This window comes from Saccopteryx bilineata, chromosome 2, assembly GCF_036850765.1.
Source record: "Saccopteryx bilineata isolate mSacBil1 chromosome 2, mSacBil1_pri_phased_curated, whole genome shotgun sequence".
Lineage (NCBI taxonomy): Eukaryota > Metazoa > Chordata > Mammalia > Chiroptera > Emballonuridae > Saccopteryx > Saccopteryx bilineata.
Window position 1 is genome coordinate 346,299,810 of NC_089491.1, and position 27,250 is coordinate 346,327,059.

A 27,250-nucleotide genomic window follows, 5' to 3' on the forward strand; every position below is an offset into this window, starting at 1 on the left:
AAACAAACGAACAAATATAATAAAATGGGATAGGTTATAAAGTCTGCAGATTATTCTTGGTTTTGAGAGGTTATCTTCTTGCTTTTTCTTTTCTCTCCCTCTTCCTGGTCGGTGACTCTCTACCCCGGGTTCTGCCCCTTTGGCACGCTCAGGTAGAGGTTTGCAGTTGATAAGTCTCTATGGCAATGTCATGTATTGTGCTTTATTCTCGTGGGAGTCGAGGCTCATTAGCATTTATAGGCTCCGACAGTGAGAGAGTCCGTGTTCCTGGAGCCTTTCTCCTAGTCTTTCCTTCCTCAATTAGTAGCCTGATAGTCCAGGTATGGGGTTGCTGCTGCCTCTGCCTGGATAGTAAGAGGCTCAAATTGCTGGCAACTCCCCACTCTATTTCCACTCAGCACAGGGCTCTGGGTAAGGCTCAGTCAGTCAGAGCTGCTAGCATAATCAGGCGGGCTTTCCGCCCACTCGAAGACCTCTGGCTCTGCCACTCTATCCGGTAACACAAGCGGGCGCCCACTTCCGGGGCGCTTGGAGGAAACTCTCACTCACTGTCTGCAACCAGGATATCCGGCCAGCAGTCTCACGCTCTGAGTGAAACCCCCAACCGCAGGGAAAAGTTGCAGCGTTGGAATTGAGTCTCGCTCCGTCCCCGTGCGCGGCTTTTGCAAGGCGCTGGGGCGGCCCGAGATTCCGCTTTGGCCCACACAAAGGCCCCTGACTCTGCCCCTCTGTGCGATAACACGGGCGCGCACTGCCGAGGCACTCGGAGGAATCGCTCACTCCTTATCTGCGCGCGCAAACCAGGATATGAGGCCGGCCGTGGTTCCCTCTGAGTGAAACAGCCTCCAGCACGGAAAATCTCCACCGTTGGGATTAGTTCTCACTCCCTCCCATGCGTGGCTTTCCCAGGGCGCTGGGGCTGCCCAGAGACTCTGCCCTCAGCCCACAGAAAGGCCTCTGACCCTGCCTCTCCGTGGTGCAACACGGGCACCCACTTCCGCGGCTTAGGAAGAAATCTCTCTTCCACTAACTGCGCACCGACCAGGAGACCGGGTAAAATGGCCGCTCCGCTTGTCTTTCTTTGTTTGGGTTTGGCGCGAGTGTTAGCTTGTATTGCCCGGGTTGCCACAGGATCAGATTTTCCTCGGCTTGGATCTCTGAGCCACAGCCTGGTTCGGCCGTTTTTGCTGCGGCGGCTTGGATCTATTCACCCCCTTTGCCCGCCTCAGTTTCTATATTCACAGTTATCAGAGAGAGCCACCCTGTTTAGGTTAGTGAGGAAGGCGGAGCATTTCTTACTCCCTATTTCCTTCGGGGTTTGGTTATATATTTAGCCAATTTTTCACTCAATCATACCTTTGGGTGTATTGCGAAGAATCTGGAAGCTCCAAGTATAGGTTTTTCTGTTTCTGGTTGAAGATCTTGTTGAGTTTTGGGGGAGATTTATCGGTATCGCTTCCTACTCCGCCATTACTCTGACCGGTATTTTTCTTAAGTTAGAAGCAGGGAGGTAGTCAGACAGACTCCCGCATACAGCCAACCAGGATCCACCTAGCATGCCCACCAGGGGGCAATTTGGCCCCCTGGGGCATTGCTCCGCTGCAATTCTGTGCATGAGGCGGAGGCTGTGGAGCCATCCTCAGCACCCAGGCCAGCTTTGCCCCAATGGAGCCTTGGCTGCAAGAAGGGAAGAGAGAGACAGAGAGAAAAGAGAGGGGGAGGGGTGGAGAAGCAGATGGGTGCTTCTACTGTGTGCCCTGGCCAGGAATCAAACTCAGGACTTCCACACACCAGGCTGATATCCTACTACTGAGCCAACCAGCCAGGGCCTTTTGTTACTATTCTTTTTTCTTTTTTTTGTATTTTTTCTGAAGCCGGAAATGGGGAGAGACAGTCAGACAGACTCCCACATGCGCCCGACCGGGATCCACCCAGCACGCCCACCAGGGGCGACGCTCTGCCCACCAGGAGGCAATGCTCTGCCCCTCCGGGGGGTCGCTCTGCCACAACCAGAGCCACTCTAGCGCCTGGGGCAGAGGCCAAGGAGCCATCCCCAGCGCCCGGGCCATCTTTGCTCCAAAGGAGCCTTGGTTGCGGGAGGGGAAGAGAGAGACAGAGAGGAAGGAGGGGGTGGGGGTGGAGAAGCAAATGGGCGCTTCTCCTGTGTGCCCTGGCCGGGAATCAAACCCGGGTCCCCCGCACCCCAGGCCGATGCTCTACCACTGAGCCAACCGGCCAGGGCCTTTTGTTACTATTCTTTATATCTCACATAAATTTAATGTGTATGTATAAAATATTTTAATGTTTAAAAACTTTAAAATTTGATTCCCCACTACTTAATAAGCAAAGTGTAAACACCATGAAAGGACCCACAACCATGTCTCCAGTCAAAAGTCCTGCTTCTCTGCAATGCCCCCACCAGCCTGATTACCCCGTGGTTCCCAGAATGAGGTGTTTTCCTGGCTTCCCTTTGGCCCTGCCATTCAGGACATTCTGAGATACTCATATCCTCTGTCTGGTCTCCTGGCTTCTGCTGTTCTATCCAAGCTGCAGTCAGAGCTGTCCCCTCGTGGAGGCTCTCCAGGCTGCCTTGGTCCTTGATAATCATTCCCTTCTCCAGATTTTTAAAGACCCACTGCCTGAACCACTCCTGTGACATCCAGGGTGTATTCTCCCCATCTTATTATATGTATGTCCTGTCAGATGTCAAGGCATAAAGCTGTCGTAATTGCAAATCACTGAACATAAACATCTCTCCACCAACTCAGAACCTGGTCCTCAAATCGTCTCTTTGGCACGAAGAAGGTGCTTGCTGATTATGTAGCATGCCATTTCAGCTGGGAAATCGTATTTTGCTAATTTGAAAAGTTATAGCCATCGTTTAGACATAAAACAAGCTCGGGCACATCCATTAGCAAACATAAAAAAAGTCAAGGCAACCGATAGTGAAACAGTATAAATGGTAAGTTGGGAGTCAGGCGTGTTTTATCAAATATCTGCTGTTTTTAATGAAGAATAAAAATAAAGGGAGCAGCCAGTACTGGCCGTAGTCACAGTCCCTGAAATCCAGTTAAATTCTTCTTTATTTGTTCTATAAAGAGGAAAAGAAATATTTAAAAGACTGCAGCAGTGCATTATTACATTATACAAACAGCATAAGGTTTCATCCAATCACTTTGGTATTATTAGCTGTGTTTGCCCCCAGGGTCATGGTACAAAGGAATTAAGAATTCCTGAGGGGGCCATGGATGCTCTTGACCTCTATGGAAACCAAAGCAAAGTTAACTGAGAGTGAGTTGGCCTATTCTGTTCTCTTTTTTATTTTTATTTTTAAATTTATTTTATTCACTTTTTAGAGGAGAGAGAGAGAGAAGTGGGGAAGAGCAGGAAGCATCAACTCCCATATGGGCCTTGACCAGGCAAGCCCGGGGTTCTGAACCGGCAACCTCCGCGTTCCAGGTCAATGCTTTAATCTACTGCGCCACCACAGGTCAGGCTATTCTGTTCTCTTTAATGCTGCTCAGAATTATGAGCGCGCATCTAATCTGTCACTTCAATTCCCTTCAAATTAATAAAATCTAATTCATTTGAATAGGATTCAAAGTGATTTGATTCAGCTCAATCACATTGTGCTCGGTGGAATCCGTCCCTGATTGAAATCTATTAAATTCAATTTAATAAAATAAATTTAAATATTGGGCAGTGAAATTAATTTTTAATTAATTAACCTTTCGGTGCAGGCCTGTTTTTGATCTGAACTTCAAAGTTCTCCATTTCTAAATTTGGGCCCTATTCAAATTAATAAAACATAGTCGAACCCAGTATAATTCTGAAAGATGCAACATGAGGCTGATGAACTATATTGATTTTTGTTTGGCCCTAATCAAATGAGTTTAGTGACATTCAATCACAGATAAAAATGTTCATCTTCAATGACCATGTTGAATGTTTACATTATAACTTAAAAATGATGAGTTTTCCCAATTTTCCATCACTGTCTGTAATATGAACTCTGCAAGACTTTTTGGGGGGGATTCATTCCGTTTGGTCTTTATATTAATGTAGAACAACGTAGAATGAGATGGTGGGAAACAAAGGAGGATGTTGTTATTCAGTTGACTGTGCTGATTTCACAAGATGTATAGAAAGGTTAAGATATAATAGTCTTTTGTATCAGTAAGAATGCCAACATGTATGATTTTTTAGTTTTTCAAGTTCTTGATGTAAATAGTGAAATATAAGCATTTGGACTCAGGATTGTGGTTATGAAGTTTTTTACAAAAAAGGGTTAGAATGACATTATTATGAAACAAATAATTAGGATTTTAAATGAAGGTGTTACTGTCACATTATCGCCTCTTTGCAGCTTAGCTGGTTGAACAGAGTCCTGGACTGTATCCCAACGGGTCCTCTGTGTTCTGTGAACTAGACCCACGTGGTCATTTCTCCAAGTCTGTGTACGGCAGACCTGTCTGAGCATAAGGATTACTGGGGAATTCATGAGTCTCAAGATTCTTGTTCTATGTATCTTATTCTGTAGGCCAGACAAGAGCCTCAGACTACTCTTACCTTAGGTTAGTTGCCAACCCTTCCCTGTCCTGACTGGTCTCCCACCAGAGAGAAGAAAATACAGAAGCTGACACTTCACCTCCCAGCCCTCACCTTTCTGTGAGAATCCTGAGACGTGGGCTGCTATGGTCCAGTTCTTGAAAGTCACTGCATAGGAACGAACTCTATGCTTTGAAGAAGAGAGGCTGTCTCTGTTTAAGCCAGAGGACTCCAGGACTAGTGGCCGGTTCCCCTTTCCAATATCTGAGGACAAGGGCAGCTGTCAGCGTTAGCTGTCAGGGCCCCGGAACCTGTGGACTGGGCACATCTCATCCTGAAGGAAAAGGGTTTTCTCCTGCTTGATCTCCCAAATCACAGCTCTGGGACTACCGGGAGGGCCGGCCCTACGGCAGCTGTGGCACCCGCAAATTCATCTGTAATCCAACGCAGCCTGGAACTCAGCATGAGGTCCTACCCTCTTTCTCTCTGGGTCACCTGCATTGGAGGGAAGGTTCTCACAGGCACTGAAATGCTTTGCATGTACACTCTAGAATGACACTAGTTAAAGATGGCTTTCCTTAGTAAGCACACTATCACCAGCCATACCTTGGTATGGAGTACTGTAATCAGATCAGAGTGATCAGCTGAAATTGACTGATAAAGCAGAGAAAAGAAAAGATTGTGGTGGTTCAGAAGGGAGAAGGAAGTGGTGGATTTTTCAGAGCACTGTTGCTTCTCTAGAGATAGGATTCTGCACCTTCGGGGGCTGGGATAACCAGAGGCTGCCAGACAGCAGGGTCTGGGAGGGCTGAAAGGATGCTGCCAGCAGGGGGCGCTAAGCAGAGTGTTGAAAGACAGGTTGCTGCTGCTTTTGTACTTGTTCTGTTTCCTCAGCTAACAAGCCCCCTGAGCGTCTTTAATGGAATTGGTAGATAACTAGATAGTAGTAGGTATATTGAAACTAGGTTTTATTAAGCTAAAATGATGCTGTTAAGTTTTTCATTTTGGAGACTCTAAACCAGTGGTAGTCAACCTGGTCCCTACCGCCCACTAGTGGGCATGCCAGCTTTCATGGTGGGCGGTAGCGGAGCAACCAAAGTATAAATGAAAAGATAGATTTAACTATAGTAAGTTGTTTTATAAAGATTTATTCTGCCAAACTTAGCGAAAATCCGACATAAAGTACTTGGTAAGTAATTATTATTATATGCTTTAACTTGCTATAACTCTGCTTTATAAATTTTATAAAGTAAAGTTACTTCCTTACTTGATAAATCACCATTACTGTAGAACCAGTGGGCAGTTAGAAAATTTTACTACTAACAGAGATACAAAAGTGGGCGGTAGGTATAAAAAGGTTGACTACCCCTGCTCTAAACCCTCATGGTATTGTTCTTCATACCCTCTAGAAGTGGATAAAACAGAACTAATTAAATGTCCCAGTGACCATACTGGGTCTCATTGTAAAGGGAACCAGGATAATATTTATTTAAGAAAACTAATCAGTTACTTTATGTAGCCCAGAAGGTCCAAAGAACACATTCTGCAAATCACAGGTAGGCACCACATTTCCAACAAGAGAGCCCTCTGCATTTGCCCTTGTGTTTTCTTCAACAACTTGTAATTGGAAAAAAGTAATAATAACAGAGATCTATTTATTTCTTTAAGTCTTGGGAAACAAGGAGTCTCTTTTCTTTTTTCCCCCTTTCCCAATTTAATCATCTAAACTATAATAAAGCCTTTGCCTGTAAGAAAGCTTGGTTTTCAGTGAGTACAAAGCGTCTGGTGATTATATTTAATTCAGTCCATGTTTGGCTCTCTTAATACAATATGCCTTGGGTAATTCAGCTTCCAGTAAACTTAGAATATGGTTCCTCATTATCTAATCTTGTCCCAGTGATTACACCTACTTAATATCGTTAACAGAAATCTACATATTTCTGAGGTTAGAAAGGTTCTTGAACTCTTGGCAGTCAGTAATTAAATTAGTTCTTTTCTAACCTGGTCTTATTCTTGTCCTTAAAAAAAAAATATTTTCATTTTTAACGCCTTGAACTACTTTCCCCCTAAAGCCAATTAACAGGTAAATAATGATGCGTAAAGCAAAAAGTAGAACTTCATTAGCATAGCCCTGGAATAAGGCAGTTCTCTGCTCAAAGCACGTTGAATCACTGTCTCCTTGCTGCATACCAAATATACACCAAATTAATAATTTATTTTAATGATAGTGATTTAATTTAACCAAATTAGCCCGTGCTAACAACTAGGGATGCAGTTTGCTCTCTCCCTGGGGTTGTGTTTTTCCGATTGGCTTTCTTCTGTTCGTGGCTGACGTGGATGCAGCCCAACAACTCACGGTGTACTGTACTGAACGTCTTTGCCCAGGAGGGACAGCAAAAGAGCCCTGATTTTGCTGTACCCTCCCTGGGACCATTAGTTATATAAGACTAAAAAGTTTTGTGGTTTGAGAAAGAGGTGGGGGGTGGGGGGAGAAATGGGACATTGGGCTGCTCTTACCTGGTCACTAGTGTGTCACCTCCTTGCAGTGAATGAAGAAGAAAGTTACTGCATATCTTCCCTCTGGATCCCGTCGTGGTGTCTAGTAAGATCCCATCTCTACAGGGAACTGAGGGTTGGCCATGTGACATCAGCTCAGAGCCTATCTCCCATGTGCAAAGCTTAGGGCTCCTAACCGGAAGACCCACGGTCCAAGCGTCGTGACAATGAGACTTCCTTTCCTGGGCTTCTCCACACTCCCAGAGGATGCCGGTAGGAATCGGCTAGCTTCCCTCTCCCTGTTCCCACTTTAGCACATTTCCCAGGGTCTCCTGCCAAAGGGGAGGCTGATCATTCTCTCGCTTCTTTTACGGAAGCCATTCTTATTTGTGTACAGAAGACTGAGCCAGCTCCTCTGGTTCATACAATTAACCACCGCTGTCTGTAATGAAACTGAACATTGCTGGATTGTTTATTCATTGGAAGGAATTATTGGAATAGGAGCTGAGGTTCTAAGACATACACCCGCATTGATTATTTGAGGTACAGACGGAGCAGGGGAGCGTCCTCCCAGACCACCCACTGACTCCAGTTCTCCGGGTGCCCGGTTTGTTTCCTCTCCTCCACCAGGTGTGTTAGTGAGGAAACAAAAATAATGATCGTAGCCAAAATGCCTTTGCGAAAGAGAATGCAGTGTTAGGTCAGCTTGAAAAGATGCAGTACAGTAAGTGAGGGAGTAACGGGTCTGGGTCATGTTTCTATGTCTGGGGGAACAGGTGGTGACCTGGAAGATGCCAGGGTCCTTTGCACGGTCAGCCTGGCACATCCACCTCTGCCTTCCTCCTGTAACATGGCCAGAGACGGAATCAGCAGAGACCTAGTGCAGCTCATAGGCCGAATGGCCTGGCTCAGCCTTCATAGTTTCCAAAAATGAGATCTTTTAAACCTTATTTAAAAAACAAAACAAAAAACTCTTGACTGCATCAAAAGAAAAAGAATTTGTTATTGATCGTGTTTGTGACATTGGGAAGCATCAGAAGTTGGATGTTTTACTCTTTCTCTGATTGAAAGGAAAGGGAGAAGCAAAATAACTTTCACGTAGAGAACAAACACAGCCCCTTGGAAGCCGGGACGAGGCCCACGTGGGCAGGAGACAGGGCTTCCGAGGGACCCTCAGCTCAAAGAGCTGGCTTCTTCCTCCCTTTGGGACTGGGTATAAAGTCTCCCTTTCTACTGTCAATCAGATGTATTTTTTTAAATCCGAGTGTCATAAATAGTCATGCCAAAGGGGGAAAAAATAGTAACTTTTGCAAATTCAGTCAATACAACGGGGAAATCCAGAGATGTGTCTGAAGTAGGGGAATGCCTGAGTGACTCCTTCCCCATGTCAAAGCACTGACCAACCGGAACTGCAGTCCCAGGACCGTCCTAGGACTTTCAATTGCCCACTTTTTAACCAAATATTTCCTAAGGAAGACTGTTGGATCTGAGGAAGGACTACAGCAGTGTCTTACACCACTGCAGTACGGCCCTTACTTACCTCCATGTATTAGAAGTTGTGATCATTCACATGATACTTCATTGAGTCCAAGACTTTTGACATGCTAGTCAGCCCTATTTCGCCATAGATGTACATGCTTCTACGTATACTTTTGTAAGGAACTTTATCATTCTGTCCCCTTTGCCTGGGAGCCCTTACCTCTTACGTCCATATTCACCTGGGTAACACCTACTCAACTTTCCAGATGTAGCTCAAATATCTTACATCTTCTAGGGAACCGTCCTTCATGACCTTTTTTCTCCTAACTCACCCTCCTCTGTGTTCATAATACTTATTAAAATGTATTCTTAATTTGTACTTTTTGCTGAGTTTCTTATAATGTTTGAAGCATAATGGAAACTCAGTGGATGATTGATGATTAGATGGGTGGATGGGTGGATGGGTGGATGGGTGGATGGATGGGTAGATGGATGGGTGGATGGGTGGGTGGATGGGTGGATGGGTGGGTGGGTGAGTGGATGGATGGATGGATGGATGGATGAGTGAATAATAGGCCAAATAAGAAAGGAAAGTATATTGTACAAAGAGCATTGTACAAAGTCTTGTAAGATAGAATGTCAGACTTCTGGTTTGGGAACCAGTCTGCTCTGTGAGTAAAAGAATTACTTAACCTTTCTAGACCTAAGTTCCTTACCTGGAGAACATCGTAAGACACCATGGAAGTCTGCATGTGGCTCTAATAGTCTATAACATCCATGACTGTCACTTCATAGAAAAGCACAACTAGTCATGAACTTAGCTGCATATTACAGAATCGTTGTGTACTGTGGACATATCCCACCCAGGTGGCCAATTTACAGAACAGACTGCTACATCCCAGAAGCTTGAGTATAAATGTCTCTTCCAAGCAAAGAGATGCCTGTACTGCTTACAGTCCCCTCTGCTCTATTTAATTAACTATTCCTATCATGGAAATACACCTTCCTCTATGAGGGGTAAGCGACATGCATTCCACCAGAGAGCAGTGCTCTACCTGGGGGGACTGGGGGGAAGGGAGACCTTGTCATGGTCACTCCTGGTCCTGTCTCAGCGCGCCTCTCCTCCCCTTTCTCGCAGATGGAAGCCCTTACACCTGGTGGGTTGGCAAAGCCAACGAGAAGCACTACTACTGGGGAGGCTCTGGGCCCGGCATTCAGAAATGCGCCTGTGGCATTGAGCGGAACTGCACGGACCCCAAGTACTACTGCAACTGCGACGCGGACTACAAGCAGTGGTGAGTGTAGGCGCCGCGCCCCAATCTCGGCCACACTGATACAATGGGGGGCGGGGAGAGAGGCTGAAGAGGGTTGAAATAGTAAGGTCATAGGGCAGGAAGGTTTGGAACTCACCCAGCTGACAAATGCCGAGAGCGTGTTGAGACACATAACAGCAGGAGGAGGTCAGGGCAACAAGGGTGTACGTTTGGAAATAGGCACAGAGAAATGGGTTCATATGTTATCCAGAGAGGAGAACAGTGAGCAACGTAGGGGTGGTGATTTGTGTTATACAGTGTGTGCTTAGGGACAATGGAGGGGTGTCATGGTAACCTCTGACAGGCATCAAAGGCAAGACCAGGATGAAGAGGAAACATATGTGAGCTCCTTTGGAAGTGGTGTCTGCAGGACTCGGTAGTTATGACTATTCAAGAAAGAAGAGAGGAGACTGGGTAGGCTCCCCGTCAGGCACCTGGACATGGAGTGGAAGCAGGGCCAGACATCTGGCTAAGGAATAAAGCTTGGAGCGGGTGGGTGATGCGTTCAGCTTTGAAAATATTAAGTTAAGGTTACTAGCATCATATCATGTCTAAACTCAGAGGGGGACACCATTAGTGGGATTGCTGGTAAGAAATACAGATTTTAGGGAAATGTATTTGCATCTGAAGACATTCCTGAGGACACCCCTAAATTCAGATCACAGGTGAGAAGCCGCTGCACTCACACATACACACCTCTGGCAGATACGACTGCACCCTGGCTTTTCATACTTCCTTGGGGACGTGGACACCACTCAGGTCATGTTTCCTTCTGGCTGAGTAGCAGCTAACACACCGTCACCCCTTCTCCCCTATAAAGTTTGTCTCATGTCTCATAACAGAGGCATCCAGAGCAGACTGAAGAGCGTAATGAATATGTTTGTACTAAATAGCCATTAAAATGATTTTCCTTTCCCTATTTGGCACCAGAAAGGAGGCTTTCAGTGATGGCTGACCCATCTCTGAATTCACTAGCATCCAGCAAAGGACCCAGTTCATGGATGCTTTCTGTATTTTGGGATGAATAGTTATTTCTGGATGTGTATTCCGAAATTGTCAGGAGCAGTGGAGAAGGAGGAAGACTTGGAACTGGGAAACTTGGTATCCAGGCCCAGAGCTGCTGTTCTTGGTGGGACACTTTTAACCAAGCTGAAACTGAGATTTGTTGTCTATATAATAAAAGTCTTGAGTGTCAGATTTTTGTGAGAGTTGCATAGAATATAGAACGCAAGAACAGTCTGTCAAGTGTGCAGTACGGGAGCCATAGCTGTTTACGATTCTTATGCCATTCTCACTGTGGTTCTTTTTTTTTTTTTTTTGAGACAGAGAGAGAGTCAGTGAGAGGGATAGATAGAGACAGACAGACAGGAACGGAGAGAGATGAGAAGCATCAATCATCAGTTTTTTTTGTTGTGACACCTTAGTTGTTCATTGATTGCTTTCTCATATGTGCCTTGACCGTGGGCCTTCAGCAGACCGAGTAACCCCTTGCTCAAGCCAGTGACCTTGGGTCCAAGCTGGTGAGCTTTGCTCAAACCAGATGAGCCCGCACTCAAGCTGGCGACCTTGGGGTCTCGAACCTGGGTCCTCCGCATCACAGTTCGATGCTCTATCCACCGCGCCACCACCTGGTCAGGCTTACTATAGTTCTTAAAGATTGCAAATGAATCTTAAACTGTGGCAAGTAGGTCTCTTCCTGTCCTCCACGTGCTGTGCAGCAGGTCTCAGGTCAGATTATCCCCATGGCAACGGTGAAGAGTAGGCTGTATTGGAGAACCTTATATATTATACATCCGGGATCATCCAGCAAAGAGAAGGTACAGGTCCCCTAGGGCCATCGACCTCAGAAACAGATGCTGGAGCCAGCCTTTCATGATGAACACATCAAGGGTATATGTTCCAGGGAGCCCCTTGCTTCTCCCACTTCCCATAGGGCTTTGTCAGTGGGGAAAGTCATTCCCAGTGTGCCAGGCAGGTTGGCATAGGGATCCGTCTACAGCATTGTCTGGGGGTCCTGGAGCAGGGAGGAAGCCAGAGACCCCTTTGGGAAGCCAGCTTTGGGGGGCCCCCTCCCCAATGAGAAGCAGAGAGTGCTTCCTACCTGGTTCACTGTCCCGGGGCACCCAGAGCGTGTGCTCCCCCCATCACTGCCTCTCAGGTCCTTTTTGTCCTCCCACAGGGGGCAGCTGAGTCGGGATAAGGGAAAGCTAATGCAGAAACCCAGGTGATACCGCAGATGCAAAACCACATTTGTAAAAATAACCGTAAAAGTGAGAGTTCTACAGAATCTCATGCTTTTAGACGCCATGTCCAGCTGAGAAGGGTACCTCTTTCAACGATCTTACCTTAATCACGGTGAATCATGTGATTCAAATAGACTGACACCAAAATGGGCCCAGGCTTCTCCCGTGCCATTTCCCTCGTATGTGCCCTACAACGGGACATTGGGCTTCTCTAAGTTTTCGTACCAGCGAAACACAGGTAGATTGTCCTGCCCCATCCACGTAAAGATTTGGAAAAGTGTAGTCATAAATGCATGATTAAAATAACAGTAGGGCATATGACTTTTATTACTTAATGTTGACTAGAACTCCAGCTAAAATCATTCAGATATTCTTAAATTACAGATACATTAATTAGGGCCAAAGAAAAATTTAAATCACTTTCCAAAAAATGATGTCTTTCCAAAAACCTGAGAAGCAAAGAGAGGGCTGAGACCAGGTTTCCAAACTTCCAGTCCAGTGGTTTCTGACACTGCCATGATCAAGGAAGACTGTTCGTGTTGGTTTTATCTTTTTAACGATTTAAGAATTCAATAGTTTAACTCACTGAATGGATGTTTTAAATCTAAAGCTTTAAACAATAGACAACATGTTATATGTCTTTTATTTAAAAAAAAAAAAAAAAAACTGCCTGACCAGGCGGTGGCGCAGTGGATAGAGCGTCAGACTGGGATGCAGAGGACCCAGGTTCGAGACCCCGAGGTCGCCAGCTTGAGCACGGGCTCATCTGGTCTGAGCAAAAGCTCACCAGCTTGAGCCCAAGGTCGCTGGCTCAAGCAAAAGGTTACTCGGTCTGCTGAAGGCCCGTGGTCAAGGCACATATGAGAAAGCAATCAATGAACAACTAAGTTGTTGCAACGCACAATGAAAAACTAATGATTGATGCTTCTTATCTCTCTCCGTTCCTGTCTGTCCGTCCCTGTCTATCCCTCTCTCTGTCTCTGTAAAGATCTGTAAAGAAAAAAGAAAGAAAGAACTCTACCCTTAGAGTAAGCGTTTAATCTTATTTGCTAGAGTAAAATACACAGAAAGGGAGCTCCGGTCAGTGGGATCGTAGCTGAGTGTGCGACGCGGGCTCCCAGCGGAGCGGTGATGGCCAGCGAGAATGGTAACCACCTCCGTGATTGCCTGATTAGCCATGCTGAGAGTTCTACACGGTTATTGCTGGGACTGCATGTCATTTAGCACTTATGATTTACTATTCACAGATATAGTAAATATTCCCACCTGCAGTGCCAGAACCCTAATTAAGCAAGCCTTGGTCTCAGCTAAGTGTCCACCGGTGGGTAATTCTTGGTCTCTCGTCGCCCGACTCAATGAGCTATATCATCACGTCTGAAATTAGCCGTTCCAAAATGGAATTACCAGTGAACATGTGCCACTCACCAAGTGCCTTTCTCCCGTTGCGGAGTTTCTCTGGACGGTTGTGTCCTGGCCAAGATGAGCACATCATGAGGGAGAATTAGTGAGGCAGAAACCCATTAGCACAGCCTCTGTGTCCCAAGCAGGAAGCAGTTCCCAGCTCAGCATTCGAAAGGCCAGTCAAATGCTATTCCCACGTGCCTTGCCATTGACCCTCAAATGGGATTGGCTTGTGTAGAGGGCTTTCTTCCCGGGCCAGAAATAACCCATGACCAAGGGGGTGTGCCGGAGGCTGAACCACCGCCCTGTTTCCAGTTGAAAACGCACATTTGGTGGGGTTAGCCTCCTCGCCCACAGGTAGCTGCTGGATAGTTTGGATCTTCTGAAAAGTAACCATTATACATACTTTTTTTTTTTCACTGTTTGCAAACTTTTAGTTTGCATAGTTTCCAGCCCCAGGATTGACAGTTGTGTCTAGGAAACTCTGTGGTGGGGGGGGGGGGGCTGCCTCACAATGAAACTGAGACCCTCCTGCCGTTGGCCAGGTAGCCACGTGCAAAATGATGGCCTTGTTGTTGTTGTTTTCTCATGGATCTGAATACTGTGAAACTCATCTTTGTATGATACTTTTAACCCTTCTGGGATATCACTTGAGGTAACAATGCCTTTGCCTCCTGATATAACTGAAGCTGCATAGCTCAGGGATCTTACTCATCACCCCTGTTACAGAACTGTGAGCGTATGAGGAGCTACGACGTCAATCAGGGCGTACTCCTCTTCTTGCTAATCTGCCCAAAACGATAGTCGATATTCAAATAAAGGTGTGTGCACACGCGCGTGTTTAAAATAAAATGTGCAAACAGGTAGCTAGCGTTCCATTTTCTTTTTAGATACACAAATGGAGATGTCCTTTTACCTAACGAAGGTTATCTTCATCAAGTTGAATTTTGTTTAAAAAAAAAAAGAAAGAAAGAAAAAGGAAACTTTACGTTCTAATCCCCTTCAGCCCCAGATGCGTGTTTTTCGGTCTCAGGGCTGTGCCAGAGTGGATTTCAGAAGGGTTCCACCACCCGTGTCCTTCATCCCCCATGCTTCCTCCCCTGAGGTTCACCGGCCAGGCTTTCTCTACTGTAAAGTTGCATCTGAATAGGAGATTTCTCTGAAGTCTAGCAGCTAAGCTCACTTTGGAGGGTAACTACTTTTCAATATGAGGGTTAGGGCTAAGGGCATAAGGCAAGGCTCTGCTCTGTCTCAGGGAGTCGCCTCCGGACAGGAAGCAGGAAACAGGAAACACTAGCAAAGCTCATCCAGGCAGGTGCTAGATGGCTCATGACCCAGAGAGCAGCCCTGTGACTTCAAAGACCCCAAGGCGATGGGAATAGGGAAACATCTTTCCTAGTTTCCAAAGGAGCATAAAAATGATGTAGTATTATAATCTGTCTTGGGGATAGTCCGGTGCCATCTTCCTTGGCACACAGTATAGCCTCCTCCTGTTGCCCCGTGGATTGTATCATGACAGAAAGGTAATTGGGCACCAGAGAGGATGTCAGCAAAGTGTCAGTATTGTTTTGACCACTGCCTCTAAATAATATTGATGACGGGAAAGAGAGAGGGGATTAATCAGGTGTGGGCCTGCCAGATGTCCAGAGCGGTGCTGCGGCTTCCTGAAATAGATACAGCCCACCAACAGAATGCTAAATGGACCTGAGCGAAGTAGATAATTTAGTGATGTTGAGAAAAAAACCGAAATAAGAGCCAAGAGAGCTTTATGAGAAAGTGCGGTTCCTTCCTCATCAGCATTCCTCTCCCTCTCGTGCTTTGAAAAGAGGGTGATCTATTCTACTTTCTGGGGGTGGAAAAATGGCATTCTCCCTAACAATAAATTGTGAAAAAAAAAGGATTAAATTAAAAAGCATGTCATCAAGTTCAAAGCAATGTGCTGACGAAGCAGTTTTGACCCTGTAAGATCGAATCATCACACCTGAAACTCATCACCACACTTCCAGAAATGCTGGTTCCCAAGACAATGCATTTCCTGTTGGACTGCTCTGGGCTGTTCCGGAGGGCTTCCCAAATGCCAGACACTGTTCTAAGCACTGTGTCTGCATTGCTCCTAGTAATCCTCACAACCACCCTATAAAGTAGTTACCAGTTCCAGGTCCAGGTTGTAAGAAGGAAACCGAGGCTTGGAGAGGTTGATTACCTTGCCCGAAGACCACACAGTTAATCGGCGGTGAATGGGAGGAACCAGGGCAAACAAATGCTGGATTGAATCAGAACAGAATATGTATGGAAATTGGGGCTTGATAAGGGACCAGTTTGAACCCCTCATTGCCGAACTCTTATTATGAAAATAAGATAGGTAAAATGGTATCAGTGTTGTCTTCAAAGTGCCAACATTTCAGTGAGTATAAAAATACATATGAGGCCGTGGCCGGGGAGCACGGTTGTTTAGAGTGTTGTCCCAATACTCCAGGGTTGCGCTTTCAATCCCTGGTCAGGGCACATATGTACAAGAACCAACCAATGAATGCATAAATAAGTGGAATAACAAATCAGTGTTCCTGTCTCTCTTTCCTTGCTCTCTCTCTCTCCCTTCCTCTCTCTTTGAAAACACAGATGCTGCCTCTGTTTTCCCCCATGATGCTTAAACCCCCACCCCACGTCCTTGCTGCGGCCCCTCGCTGCAAGCAGCCCGTATGTGGCTGCTCACCAGCCTCCTCCACGTTCACCTAGACAAGTGCTGAGCTTCTCTTTCCGTCCCGAGATTCCCCGCACGGACCAGACTTTGCAGCACAGAGACGTACTCTACCGTGAATCACCTGCCCTTTCTCTGTTTTCTCTTAACTGTAGGTGCCATCATTCATTGGTAAACCTTTCAGAAGGAAAAGAAATCTAAGTTCGTTGTGAAGCTTCTGCACATAAACTGCAGATAAGCTAATTTTATTTTGTTAGTGGACTTTATTTTCTTTTTTTTGGAGCAGTTGGGGTTCTCAGGAAAATGGAGTAGGGACTGCAGAGAGTTCCATTAGACGCCCTTCCCTCTGCACACACACAGGCTCCCCCACCATCAACACCGCCACCAGATGGTGCATTTGTCACAGAGTTGAATTTTTACTGACATTGTTACCACCCAGAGTCCCTCATCTACATTTGGGTTCACCCATAGTTTTGTACATTCTGTGGGTTTGGATAAATGCACAATGACATGTATCCACCATTATTGCTGCCCTACAAATTCCCTGTGCTCTGCCAGTCCCTCCCTCTTCCCCCCCCCCCAGCTCCTGTCAATCACTGAGCTGTCTACTGCTTCCACGGCTGTGCCTTTTCCAGAGAATGTCATATACTGATAATCACACCGTGTGCAGCCCTTCCCAACTGAGCTAATTTTATTTGAGTGATGAAAAGGTATTAAATGTTTCATGGAAGAATTCAGGGGTGGTGACATTGCAAAAACAAATACACTTAATTATCCTCCACTTGGAATTTAAGGCAGATGCAAATGCCCTTTGAGCTGGCTCTCCTGACTTCAGATCAGGTCCTAGCTGAGAGCCTAGTACAAAAAGAGGTTGAAACAAAGCTCCTGGGGGTGCAGGGGAACAGCAGGGAAGAGCCCCACCACCTACACGCCTTCCGCCTTCCCCACCGGTGACCCTGGGCAATGACTGAAAGGCTTTGATGAAACCTCCCTTCTTCATGGGCCTCAGCATTAAAGCCACAGATTTCAGGGATTGGGACTTTAACATTTTAATGAGTCTGTATTAAGAATTACAGTGAAAATGCCCTTTTCTTACATAACAAAATGTAGAAAGCCGTCTATCATATTGTCAAGGCGAATTGAAACTCATTTATGCTTTTTCTTGGCATATTGCTCCTCTGACTGTTAAAAATCTGATGTTTGTAGACCAGAAATACCACTAATAGCCAAAATTCAAATAAAATTAAATCCAACATCTTTTTTTTTTTACATACTAGAATGTGTTAAATCACTAGGTCTACATCCATTCCAAATTGGAATTGAAGTTTGGTTGATTGGAATATGGATTGCCATTCATGAAAACTCTATAATCTTTGTACCAAAGTTTATGTTGCAAACATTGAGGAAAAATGTAAAAAAAAAAAAAAAAAAAAAAAGAGAAAGGAAAAATTAAGATTTTTATAAAGGAAAATTGAGGGCATAGGGGAAATCTACATGAAGAAAGTAGTATTTTTAAGATATTTTATTGATTCAAATTCATGTAATAAAGCAATTTGACTCTTTAGACAGATTGACATATTTAAAAGTAGTTTTGATGATTTGGAGATGTCTGAAGACTATATTTCCTCTCTATTTGAATTATTTATCTTTCCATGGTTAATTACACGGAGTAAAATTGAATTACTAATAAATGCCAGAGAAAGCAATTTAAATTGACATTCAGCTCCAAAGTCAGCTCCCAAGTAATCACAGTAGATTTTTCAAGGTTTACTGTTTACTATAATAAGGAAATAAAACAACTAAATTGAATATATTAAAAAGGGTGGAAGACATTCCTTCAAAGAAGTAAATGTGCATAATTATATTTATTATGTTTAGTTTTAGATAAAGAAATTTTTTTTAAGATTTCCACTTCTTGTGGATAAATTTATTTTTAAGCAAGAAAAATGGACAACGTTCTGCTTCCTCAAATAGTTACGGTCTGACGCATGGGACATCTCCCTTAATCACATCGAACCTGGGTGGTTTGCCGACGCACCGTGTCATACTGAGAAAACAGCTTAAGGTCTGGTTAGAATAGTTGAAACACTGTAGACATCAATAGCTCCATAGAGTTTCTGTTTTTAAAAATATATATATTTTATTTACTCGAAGGCTGAGAAAAGTGGGCTAAATATGACTTCAAATATTGTGGAATGCATCAACAGCTTTTAGATTCAAAAGAATTGGCAACTATAGGCTAGTAAATTGGCTAATATCATCATTCTTACAGAATAAATTTCTAAACCCAAGTCATTCTTCTGCACACGTGCAATCCTTTCAGAATTTCATGGAGTGAAATAAGCTTAAAAGCTTGTTCCTGATCCAGCAGGTGCCCAGGGAGTTCTCTCTGCAGCATGCAGTAAGCAGACCCCAGAGTCAAGCTGAAGGAATTTCCAAAACCAGTCTTATCAGTGGTTTTCCAGCCTGGGTGCCTGTTTGGTATAATCTGTATTTATGCAAAAAGTTATTGTTCTAAATGGTTAACTTTTGAGCCTTTATATAGTAAGTAGTTTTAATTAATGGATACCGAATTTTGCCACCTGGTTGTGCAGCCTAGAAGCTGTTTCTTGGTTGTTCAGAGCCTGTTCCGTCAGCTGGAATAATGGCCAGTAGAACTCAGTTATTCCTCCAAAGTGCAATTAATTGGTGTGATGCTTAGGTCTGAGGCTCTCTAAGGTAACTGGCCAACGTATCAAATCTGAGCTCTCAGGATATGCATACGGTGATGAGCAGTACATGATTTAAAACATAAAAGTTATGCTTCCCGAACCAGAAATCTGACCCATCGAGGTCAAGGTGGTTTTGTTTGTTTTTGTTTACCTAAGAGGGCAGAAGAAATTACAGATATAAATATAACCACCTGCTCTGGAGTCATGAACTTGGGTCTACAGTTACCACGTGTTGCCACAAAATGGCAGGAGTGGATGTCTCAGAATCTGTGGATCTCCCAGGTTCTTCTAGGCAGCTCACAAACAAAGCCCAGAATATGAAAGTTTGTTTAACAGTCTATCCCCAATATGTGAGTACCCTCCCCCCCAATACTTAACTGCTAGAAATGCCAATAGATCTGTAATTTGTCCAGACCTATTGTTGTTCATTTGCCAAAAACCATTTTCCCCCTCCTATTGTATTTAAAATTTCAAGACATTTGGCACAACTTATTCTATGTACTGAATTGCAGAGCTGACTTTGGTAGCAAATTTAGACCTGTCTTTGGCCATGCAGTTTAAAAGTGACATTGATGAAAGCAAAGTTATTCTTTTTATTTAAAAGATTTGGATAAATCTTTCTTTGAAAAATGCTGAGGCTGAAATTTAGTCGTCTGTATTTATTTACTTCTGCTCCAAATTGGATTCTAAGCCACCTCTCGGTCATTTGCGAGTTGAAATTGGGTATGAGAAATTGTTTATAAAATTATGTTAAATTGGGGATGCAAGAGACTATATTTTAAAGTTTGATTCAGGGTTCCTGATGAAATCGTATCCTTCTATATATGTTTAGTGAATTTTATAAATATCTGGTGCATTTTTTTAATGCTCCTGACATTTTTGTTCTTGTTGTATATTTTATGATTAAAAGGAAAGTTTTATTTTAGAGTATTATTTTTCATTTAATATGTTAGGGGAAATTTTTTTGGTATACCTCTTCTGTTCAGAATTGTTTAAAAACCATCTATACATTTGCTCTGTCTACTTCATTGCAATCAATCCTCAGTATCTGGAGGGTTCAGGTTCCGGGACCCCCCACAGATACCAAAATTCGAGAATGCCCAAGTCCCTCGAATAAGCAAATACCTACACACACCCTCTCATATACTTCAAATCATCTCTAGATTAATTTTTTATCATACCTAAGTAATACACCAAAGTAATTACCGTATAATACAATGTAAATGTCATGTAAATAGTTGTTATACTGTACTGTTTAGGGAATAATGACAGGAAGAAAAAGTCTGTGCGTAGCACTGAAGTAACCATCCTAAAACTAACTACACAGCACACGTCTGCAAGAACGTAACGTTTTTTTTGTCTGAATACTTCTCATCCCCAGTTGGTTGAGTCCATGGATGTGGAACCCATAGATATGGAGGGCCAACTGTATTTTTCTCCTTGTGGTCGCCGTGTTTATATGGAAATTATGTATGTGTTTGTTGTAGCATGCAGAATGTCGGACTGTTAGAGGAGATAAACCACAGTACGTGCTATAAACCCTGGACTTCACTCCTCATTGAGCTTCCTAAACCTCTTACCTGGAACTAGGAGAAGTTCAGCTGAAAGTATGCTTCTTGAGAGGCTAAGAAAAAAATTCTTTAGTTAAATTACTCCTTTTTTCTATCCATTAAAACATATATTGATTTTTTTTTTTTTTGGAATTGCACCAAAATAGCTAAACATGAGGACTTCTATTATATATTGTACATTAGGTCTTGCTAATCAGTATATTTAAAAAGCAAACTTTTTCAGGGAAAGCAAAATAAAACAGAAGGATGTGATTTTTAGATGCCTGATGCGAGCTCGCAGATCCAGTCTCTTTTCCAGAGTTGTACTTTTCTGTGTTTTTTGTTTTTTTAATACTAACCTATTCCAGATGAGTGGAGCCTCACCTGTTCCAAAGGGTGGGTGGGATTGCTAGTAGGCCGGTCACTCAGGGACGGCTTAACCTGAAACTGCAGAGAGGGGCTGGTTGTAAAGAGGGTAAGGCAACAGAAAGACAAGCTCGTTTCATTTGCAGCCGCCTGAGATATGGATGCAGAGAAAGAATAAACAGTTCGACAGGGAATGCAGGAGAAAGGGTACGGTGGAGAGGGTCTCCTGAAGTCCGTCTTGCTTCATCCAAGTATGAAATGACTACATGCATTCCATTCTCTCTTCCCTCCCCCCATTTTGAGAATATAATTAATAGGTGTTCCTCCTTTCTTCATATCTATCTTCTTGAAACAAAGCCAACAAATACAAACAACAGGGCTGCACCCCATCCCCTTGATAATCAACACGGGTCTGTGAGTCAGACACTCTTGACGCTTAGACATTGACTTGAAGGACACGATACTCTAAGTAGGGACCCCCAGGGTTGGCTCCCTGTCTCCTCCCTTTGAGCCCTGGACTCGGAAATGGAGCCCTGCAGGTTCCCACGCTCCTCTGATACCGAAAACTGCACAGACGTGTGAACGAGGGAGAACAGGCTTCGGCAGCCACGGTAACGGGGAGCCCGCTGTGGCGGGCAGGGGAGGAGGCATCAGATCACGGAGAGGTCCACCTCCATTCATGCCAGGCCTTCTTGTGCCCAGGGGGCCCCCACACCTCCCTTCACCATCAGCACAGGGATTCCCACACACCTGACTGTGCTCCAGGGATTTATTCTTAGATCCCTCACGGCTTGATCTCAGAGAAGGAGGATGTGGCTGGCCCATCCATCCTGCCTGGACGGTGGGAAAAGTCAGAGGACAGAACCAGATGGCTCCTGTTAGAATGCTTGGTCCTAACTCAAGTCCCCACGCCCTTGGCGTTTTTCTTACAAAGATCTTTAAGTTGCCTTTCCCAGCTTCCAACCTATGCACGTCCATCTGACACGGGTTGCCTGTGGTGTGACCACACTGAGCAACACACACAGGGATCCCATTAGGGGTCGACACAGGTATGAGACACACATAATAAAATCAGTGAGGCACAGCTGGAGGGTGGAGTTTTCCTAAGGCTATTGGCCATCTGAATCCCCCTCCCCCATAGCCATTCTGGCACCTTATTGCTGATGCCCTTCCTACAAGCGCCCCGTGCTCTTTTTCTCTTGCCATGGGCATTACCTTACCTCCTGGTGCAGACCCCACATTTCAGATTGTGTCTGACTCCACCGGACAAAAGCAACAACTTGGGGGTGCGCACCTTACTTCCCTGGGTGATACTGAAAAGCCACTTCACACTCTCAGTTCCTAAACTCGACTGAGTATTAAGAACTTCCTAGATTGGTTCTCCCATAACTTGGAGATTGCTGTCTCAGCCATAATCATTAAATAAGAGAGATTTTGGATTACAGATTCTAATTGTCCTTTAAAATTGTACTGCGTGATCATAATGATCATACGGTGATGATAGTGGTTACCCTGAATAAGCACCCCGCTGTACAGCAGGGGTCTCAGATGGTTACCACGGTTCATGCTCAGGACAGTACTCGGAGGTAAGAGACTTGTCCCTGTTTCTCGGGTGAGGGAGGTGAGTTGCAGCAGGGACATCCCTCTCTGTGTGTGTCTTGTGTCCTCAAATTGGCAGCTAAGTTTTGACCCCGTGTCTAATTACTTCTGCAACTCTAATTCCTGGGCAGAGGTGAGAACTGAGAGCTATTATTATGTTTGCTTTTCCTGCATCAGATGGCCTTTTCTGAAAGCCCTAAACAATAAAAAGATGGTAACATAAATTATTATTTTATAATATGTGGCAAGTACTTAAAAAAAGGCATGAGAAGCAGCTAATATTGTACTTGGATTTAATTAAGAAGCCATATGCTTTTAAGTTTATGAAATAAAAACAATAATAAAATCTACCTGAGTCCTCTAGCAACTGCACTCAGAATTGTGTGGTCCCATACCTGTTGTCCAAGCAGGGAAACTCCAGACAGGAAAAGGGGGTATTTAAAGGCATTGAGATGAATAACAAAGGCGCTTTCTAAACATCATCCTATTCTGATCACAAGTAAAGGCAGCTGTCCATTTCTAGTTACACACACACACACACACACACACACACAACAGTTGATTTGCAAGGAAAAGTAAACAGATACCCCATTCAGAAGGTTTTCTTTCTTTTCCCACTTGGGTCTGAGAGTTATTTAGTTTAACCTGAGTCACCCCTAGTGTCCTTCAAAGCTATAAATTCTGCTTTTCCACACAACTACTTCAAAACAAAGAAGACCAAAGCTTTCAAAATCATTCTTGAAACAATTTTACACCCCAGTATACCAATACATATAGAGTGATCCAGACTTATTGCCTCAGGTGGGGAGAACAGAATGCAGAGCAAAGCTCCCAGTGCAATAGCGGCTCCAAAATGATTTTGAAAACCAGCTTCACTGAGAGTGAGTTTGTAAACCTAAGAGAAAGTCCTTTAGAAGAAGCCACGGAACAAATAAATGAGCATGTCATAGTCTTAAGTTATAATATTTGAAGCCAAAAAAGAAATAGGTAAATGTTTCCTGATAACTCTGAAGACAGGTTGCTTAAGAAAGCATAAAATGATTAACTGAAATCATAATTGGAGATGATTTCACCTGAATTTTCACCCTTTGCTGGCATGTCATCCATGACATTCCAACCAGGTGCTCCAGGAGCCCATTCTGCGCTCCCAGCATCTCCTGCGGCTAGTCAGAGTGCAGATCAATATGTTGGAGGCTTTAACACTCCTTTGTGTCACTGTTGTCTTCCTATAACTTAGTAATTCTAACTCTGCCCTGTGTAGGGAAAAAAAGTACAAAAAGTATATATTTTTTTTTAAATCGTCCTCTGTCACCTTTTATTTGGTTTTTTTTTTTTTTTTTTTTTGTATTTTTCTGAAGTTGGAAACGGGGAGGCAGTCAGACAGACTCCCGCATGTGCCCGACCGACCGGGATCCACCCGGCGTGCCCACCAGGGGGCGATGCTCTGCCCATGTGGGGCGTTGCTCTGTTGCAACCAGAGCCATTCTAGCGCCTGAGGCAGAGGCCATAGAGCCATCCCCAGCGCCCGGGCCAACTTTGCTCCAGTGGAGCCTTGGCTGCAGGAAGGGAGAGAGAGAGACAGAGAGGAAGAAGAGGGGGAGGGGTGGAGAAGCAGATGGGCAATTCTCCTGTGTGCCCTGGAGGGGAATCAAACCCTGGACTCCTGCACGCCAGGCCGACGCTCTACCACTGAACCAACCGGCCAGGGATATTTGGTTTTCTTTATGGCAGAATAACTTCTAGAGGTCCCCCTTTCCGCCACCCCTCCCTCTCGTCCCTTCCCCTCCCCCTGGTAACCACTGCACTCTTATCTATGTCCATGAGTCTCAATTTTGTGCCCTGCCTATATATGGAATCATATAGTTCTTAGTTTTTTCTGATTTACTTATTTTACTCAGTATAATGTTATCAAGTCCATCCATGTTGTTGTAAATAATCCTATGTTGTCATTTCTTATGGCTGAGTAGTATTCCATAGTATATATGTGCCACATCTTCTTTATCCAGTCATCTATTGGAGGGCTTTTTGGTTGTTTCCATGTCTTGGCCACCATGAACAAAGACATGTACTTCTTATTTGGTATACTTTGCAAGTATATGAAAACAACTGTCCAGTCTTTTTTAAAGTGTCTTCAGACTGAAAATTGCCAGTTCCCAAAGCAATTCTAGAATCGTCCTTCTCCCCGCCCCCCATACCATCACATTTGTCATTGTTTTACAGAGTGTGGTGACCACAAATAAATGCAGATGTCCACGTACATCCTGATGAAGGCCAAATACAGCAGACCTATACACATCTTGCTTTGTTTTGGATACCAAATCCTTCATCTATGACAACAGTTAGATTCACTTTTTATACAACTTCATTTCTTTCACTGCCTGGCAAAAAGCATTTTTGTGTCAAGTCTTCCAACCATTTTTATTATGTGAAGTGAATTTTGTCCAGTCCTATCTTTCTTTTCTAGACTTTGAATTTAGATCAGAAAAAGTTTCCATTTGGCCCTGGCCGGTTGGCTCAGCGGTAGAGCGTCGGCCTGGCGTGCAGGGGACCCAGGTTCGATTCCCGGCCAGGGCACATAGGAGAAGCGCCCATTTGCTTCTCCACGCCCCCCTCCTTCTTCTCTCTCTCTTCCCCTCCCGCAGCCAAGGCTCCATTGGAGCAAAGATGGCCCGGGCGCTGGGGATGGCTCCTTGGCCTCTGCCCCAGGCGCTAGAGTGGCTCTGGTCGCAGCAGAGCAATGCCCCCGGAAGGGCAGAGCATCGCCCCCTGGTGGGCAGAGCATCACCCCTGGTGGGTGTGCTGGGTGGATCCCGGTCGGGCGCATGCGGGAGTCTGACTGTCTCTCCCCGTTTCCAACTTCAGAAAAATACAAAAAAAAAAAAGAAGAAGAAAAAGTTTCCACTTAATCCTATTATGTGATATATCGTTATTTTATTATTCTAATCTATTTCAAGCATATTGATTTTGCTGAGAAGTGTATGGAAATGTCTAAGCCTGGCTCATCTGTAAATTTCATGAGTATGACTTCTTTCCCAAGGTCTTGCTCATAATGTTAAACAGAAGGAGGCCAAGGACAAACAGGTGACACATAACACCAATCAAAGTTTTTCTCCACCAGGTCAATAAGGGGAGAGTCACCGAGCATCCCTGTCATTCAGCTATGTCCCAGTATGTCAACACAGACTTTATGATCGGCTCAATCAAATGTTTTTTTTGGAATGACATACTCACTGTGGGACTTTGCCAGTCTGTCCGACCTCCATGCAGAATAACTTCTAGAAGTCCTACATTTATTCCTAAATGCTAATGGATCGTCTGTTCAATAGAAGGTCAAGTGTACTGGCTTCTCATTCTCATTTTTTTGTCTTTCCACCATTTTGAAAATCAAAGCAGTGTAATAGGTTTATTTGTTAGAAATATATAAAAGTATAAAATGTTGCCCATATCTGTTACATGCAAGCCACCCATGGGCACTCATGTTAAGTCAATACTGTGTTTCAGAATGTAAGTACTGTTACTAGTCTGCACTGACTCCTGATAGTCCAAGATATTCATGATACATCAAGTAGAGATGTTGTCATTTAAAAGCAATTAAAAAGACAGGAAAATGACAGCACATGAAAGAAACACCATTTCATGTTTCTGACAAGACCAATGTGCAAGATTTCTTTAAAATCCTAATTGCAAAGAATACAAAGTTAGGAGACATATGCCCATGCTTACAAGCTGAGGTAAATTGATGAGGGACTAAGTTTTACCAGGTACCCTTCCAGGCAACACATGAGGGGGAAAATTAAAATCAGTAATTACACTTCTGGTCTGCCATTGTTTTAAAGTGCTTGGAATTTCTTTTAAAAGTTCATCCCAAATGATGACTTATGCTCGGTCATTACACTTGAAGGGTTGGAGGAGGGATTCTCAGCTATTTTGCAAAGCGAAATACTTTGGTGATAACAAATTCTTTCTTCTCCCCACTGTTGGTGCCATTGTGTTTATAGCTCTACTGGTAGATCATCTTTCAAGCTACACTCTTTGGTAAGCACGGCCATTCTAAATGTCTTCTTCCATTTGGCCTTGGCACTGCTCGGAACTTGAAAATGCTATTTGCTGCCTGCCAATTACAGAATAATTTAAGGTTTGATGCTTCCAGGCACAGTTCTTGAAATACACAAAAGGAATATATTAAGGTGAAATGCATAATATTTTCTCTGCATTGCACAACTTCAATAGATTGCATAGAATTATATCCAAATTGCTAAACAAATCAATGGGGAAAAAGAAGTCTTTCCTCTCAGGAGGTGTTTTATAATGGTTTTACTCTTCTTTCTTTCTTTCTCTCTTTCTCTTTCTCTCTCTCTCTCTCTCTCTCTCTCTCTCTTTGGTAGAAGCACAGCAAATGTTTTCAAAAAGATCCATGTCCTTTGCCACTGACTGATTTGGATCTATGCAAATGTGATGGGTGTAAATGTGGATAAAATTTTAACATAAAATTTAAATTTCTAGGAAACAAAACAAGATGTGATTTTTTAAAATCAATTTGGGATAATTGAGAAGAAAGGGAAGAGGGGAGTGAAGTTTCCTGGGCCTTTTCAACTCTTAAAATAAAATCATTGTTCTTCTTTGTGTATGTGTGTCCGATTTATTCAGTGTTTACAGTGCAAAGCGGAAATGCTGTGGAGCTCAGTAAATTTGTGGTTTGAAGGGGTCAAGTATAAATTTGAGGACTCAAGAAGCTTTGCTTTTGGGCCAGGAGAAGGAAATGCACTGATTGCCCTGAGAATAAGAGAAGAGAAATGAATTATTTATGTGAGCCTGTCAGCCTGTCTGCAGCCTCTGGGGGAGGAGG

At 44.0% G+C, this 27,250-nt stretch overlaps 1 protein-coding gene and 1 non-coding gene across 2 annotated transcripts in view; one reads left to right on the forward strand and one right to left on the reverse strand.

Annotated features, from left to right (window-relative positions):
- Window positions 1-27,250, forward strand: part of CNTNAP2 (contactin associated protein 2) — a 1,332,419-nt gene that overhangs the window by 1,062,762 nt on the left and 242,407 nt on the right. The window contains exon 14 of the mRNA XM_066262524.1: window positions 9,662-9,818. Coding sequence (XP_066118621.1) covers window positions 9,662-9,818 — 157 coding nt within the window. The remainder of the gene's footprint in view (window positions 1-9,661; window positions 9,819-27,250) is intronic.
- TRNAP-GGG (transfer RNA proline (anticodon GGG)) lies at window positions 2,167-2,242 on the reverse strand. The gene has a single exon. It is a non-coding gene; the product is annotated as a tRNA-Pro (tRNA).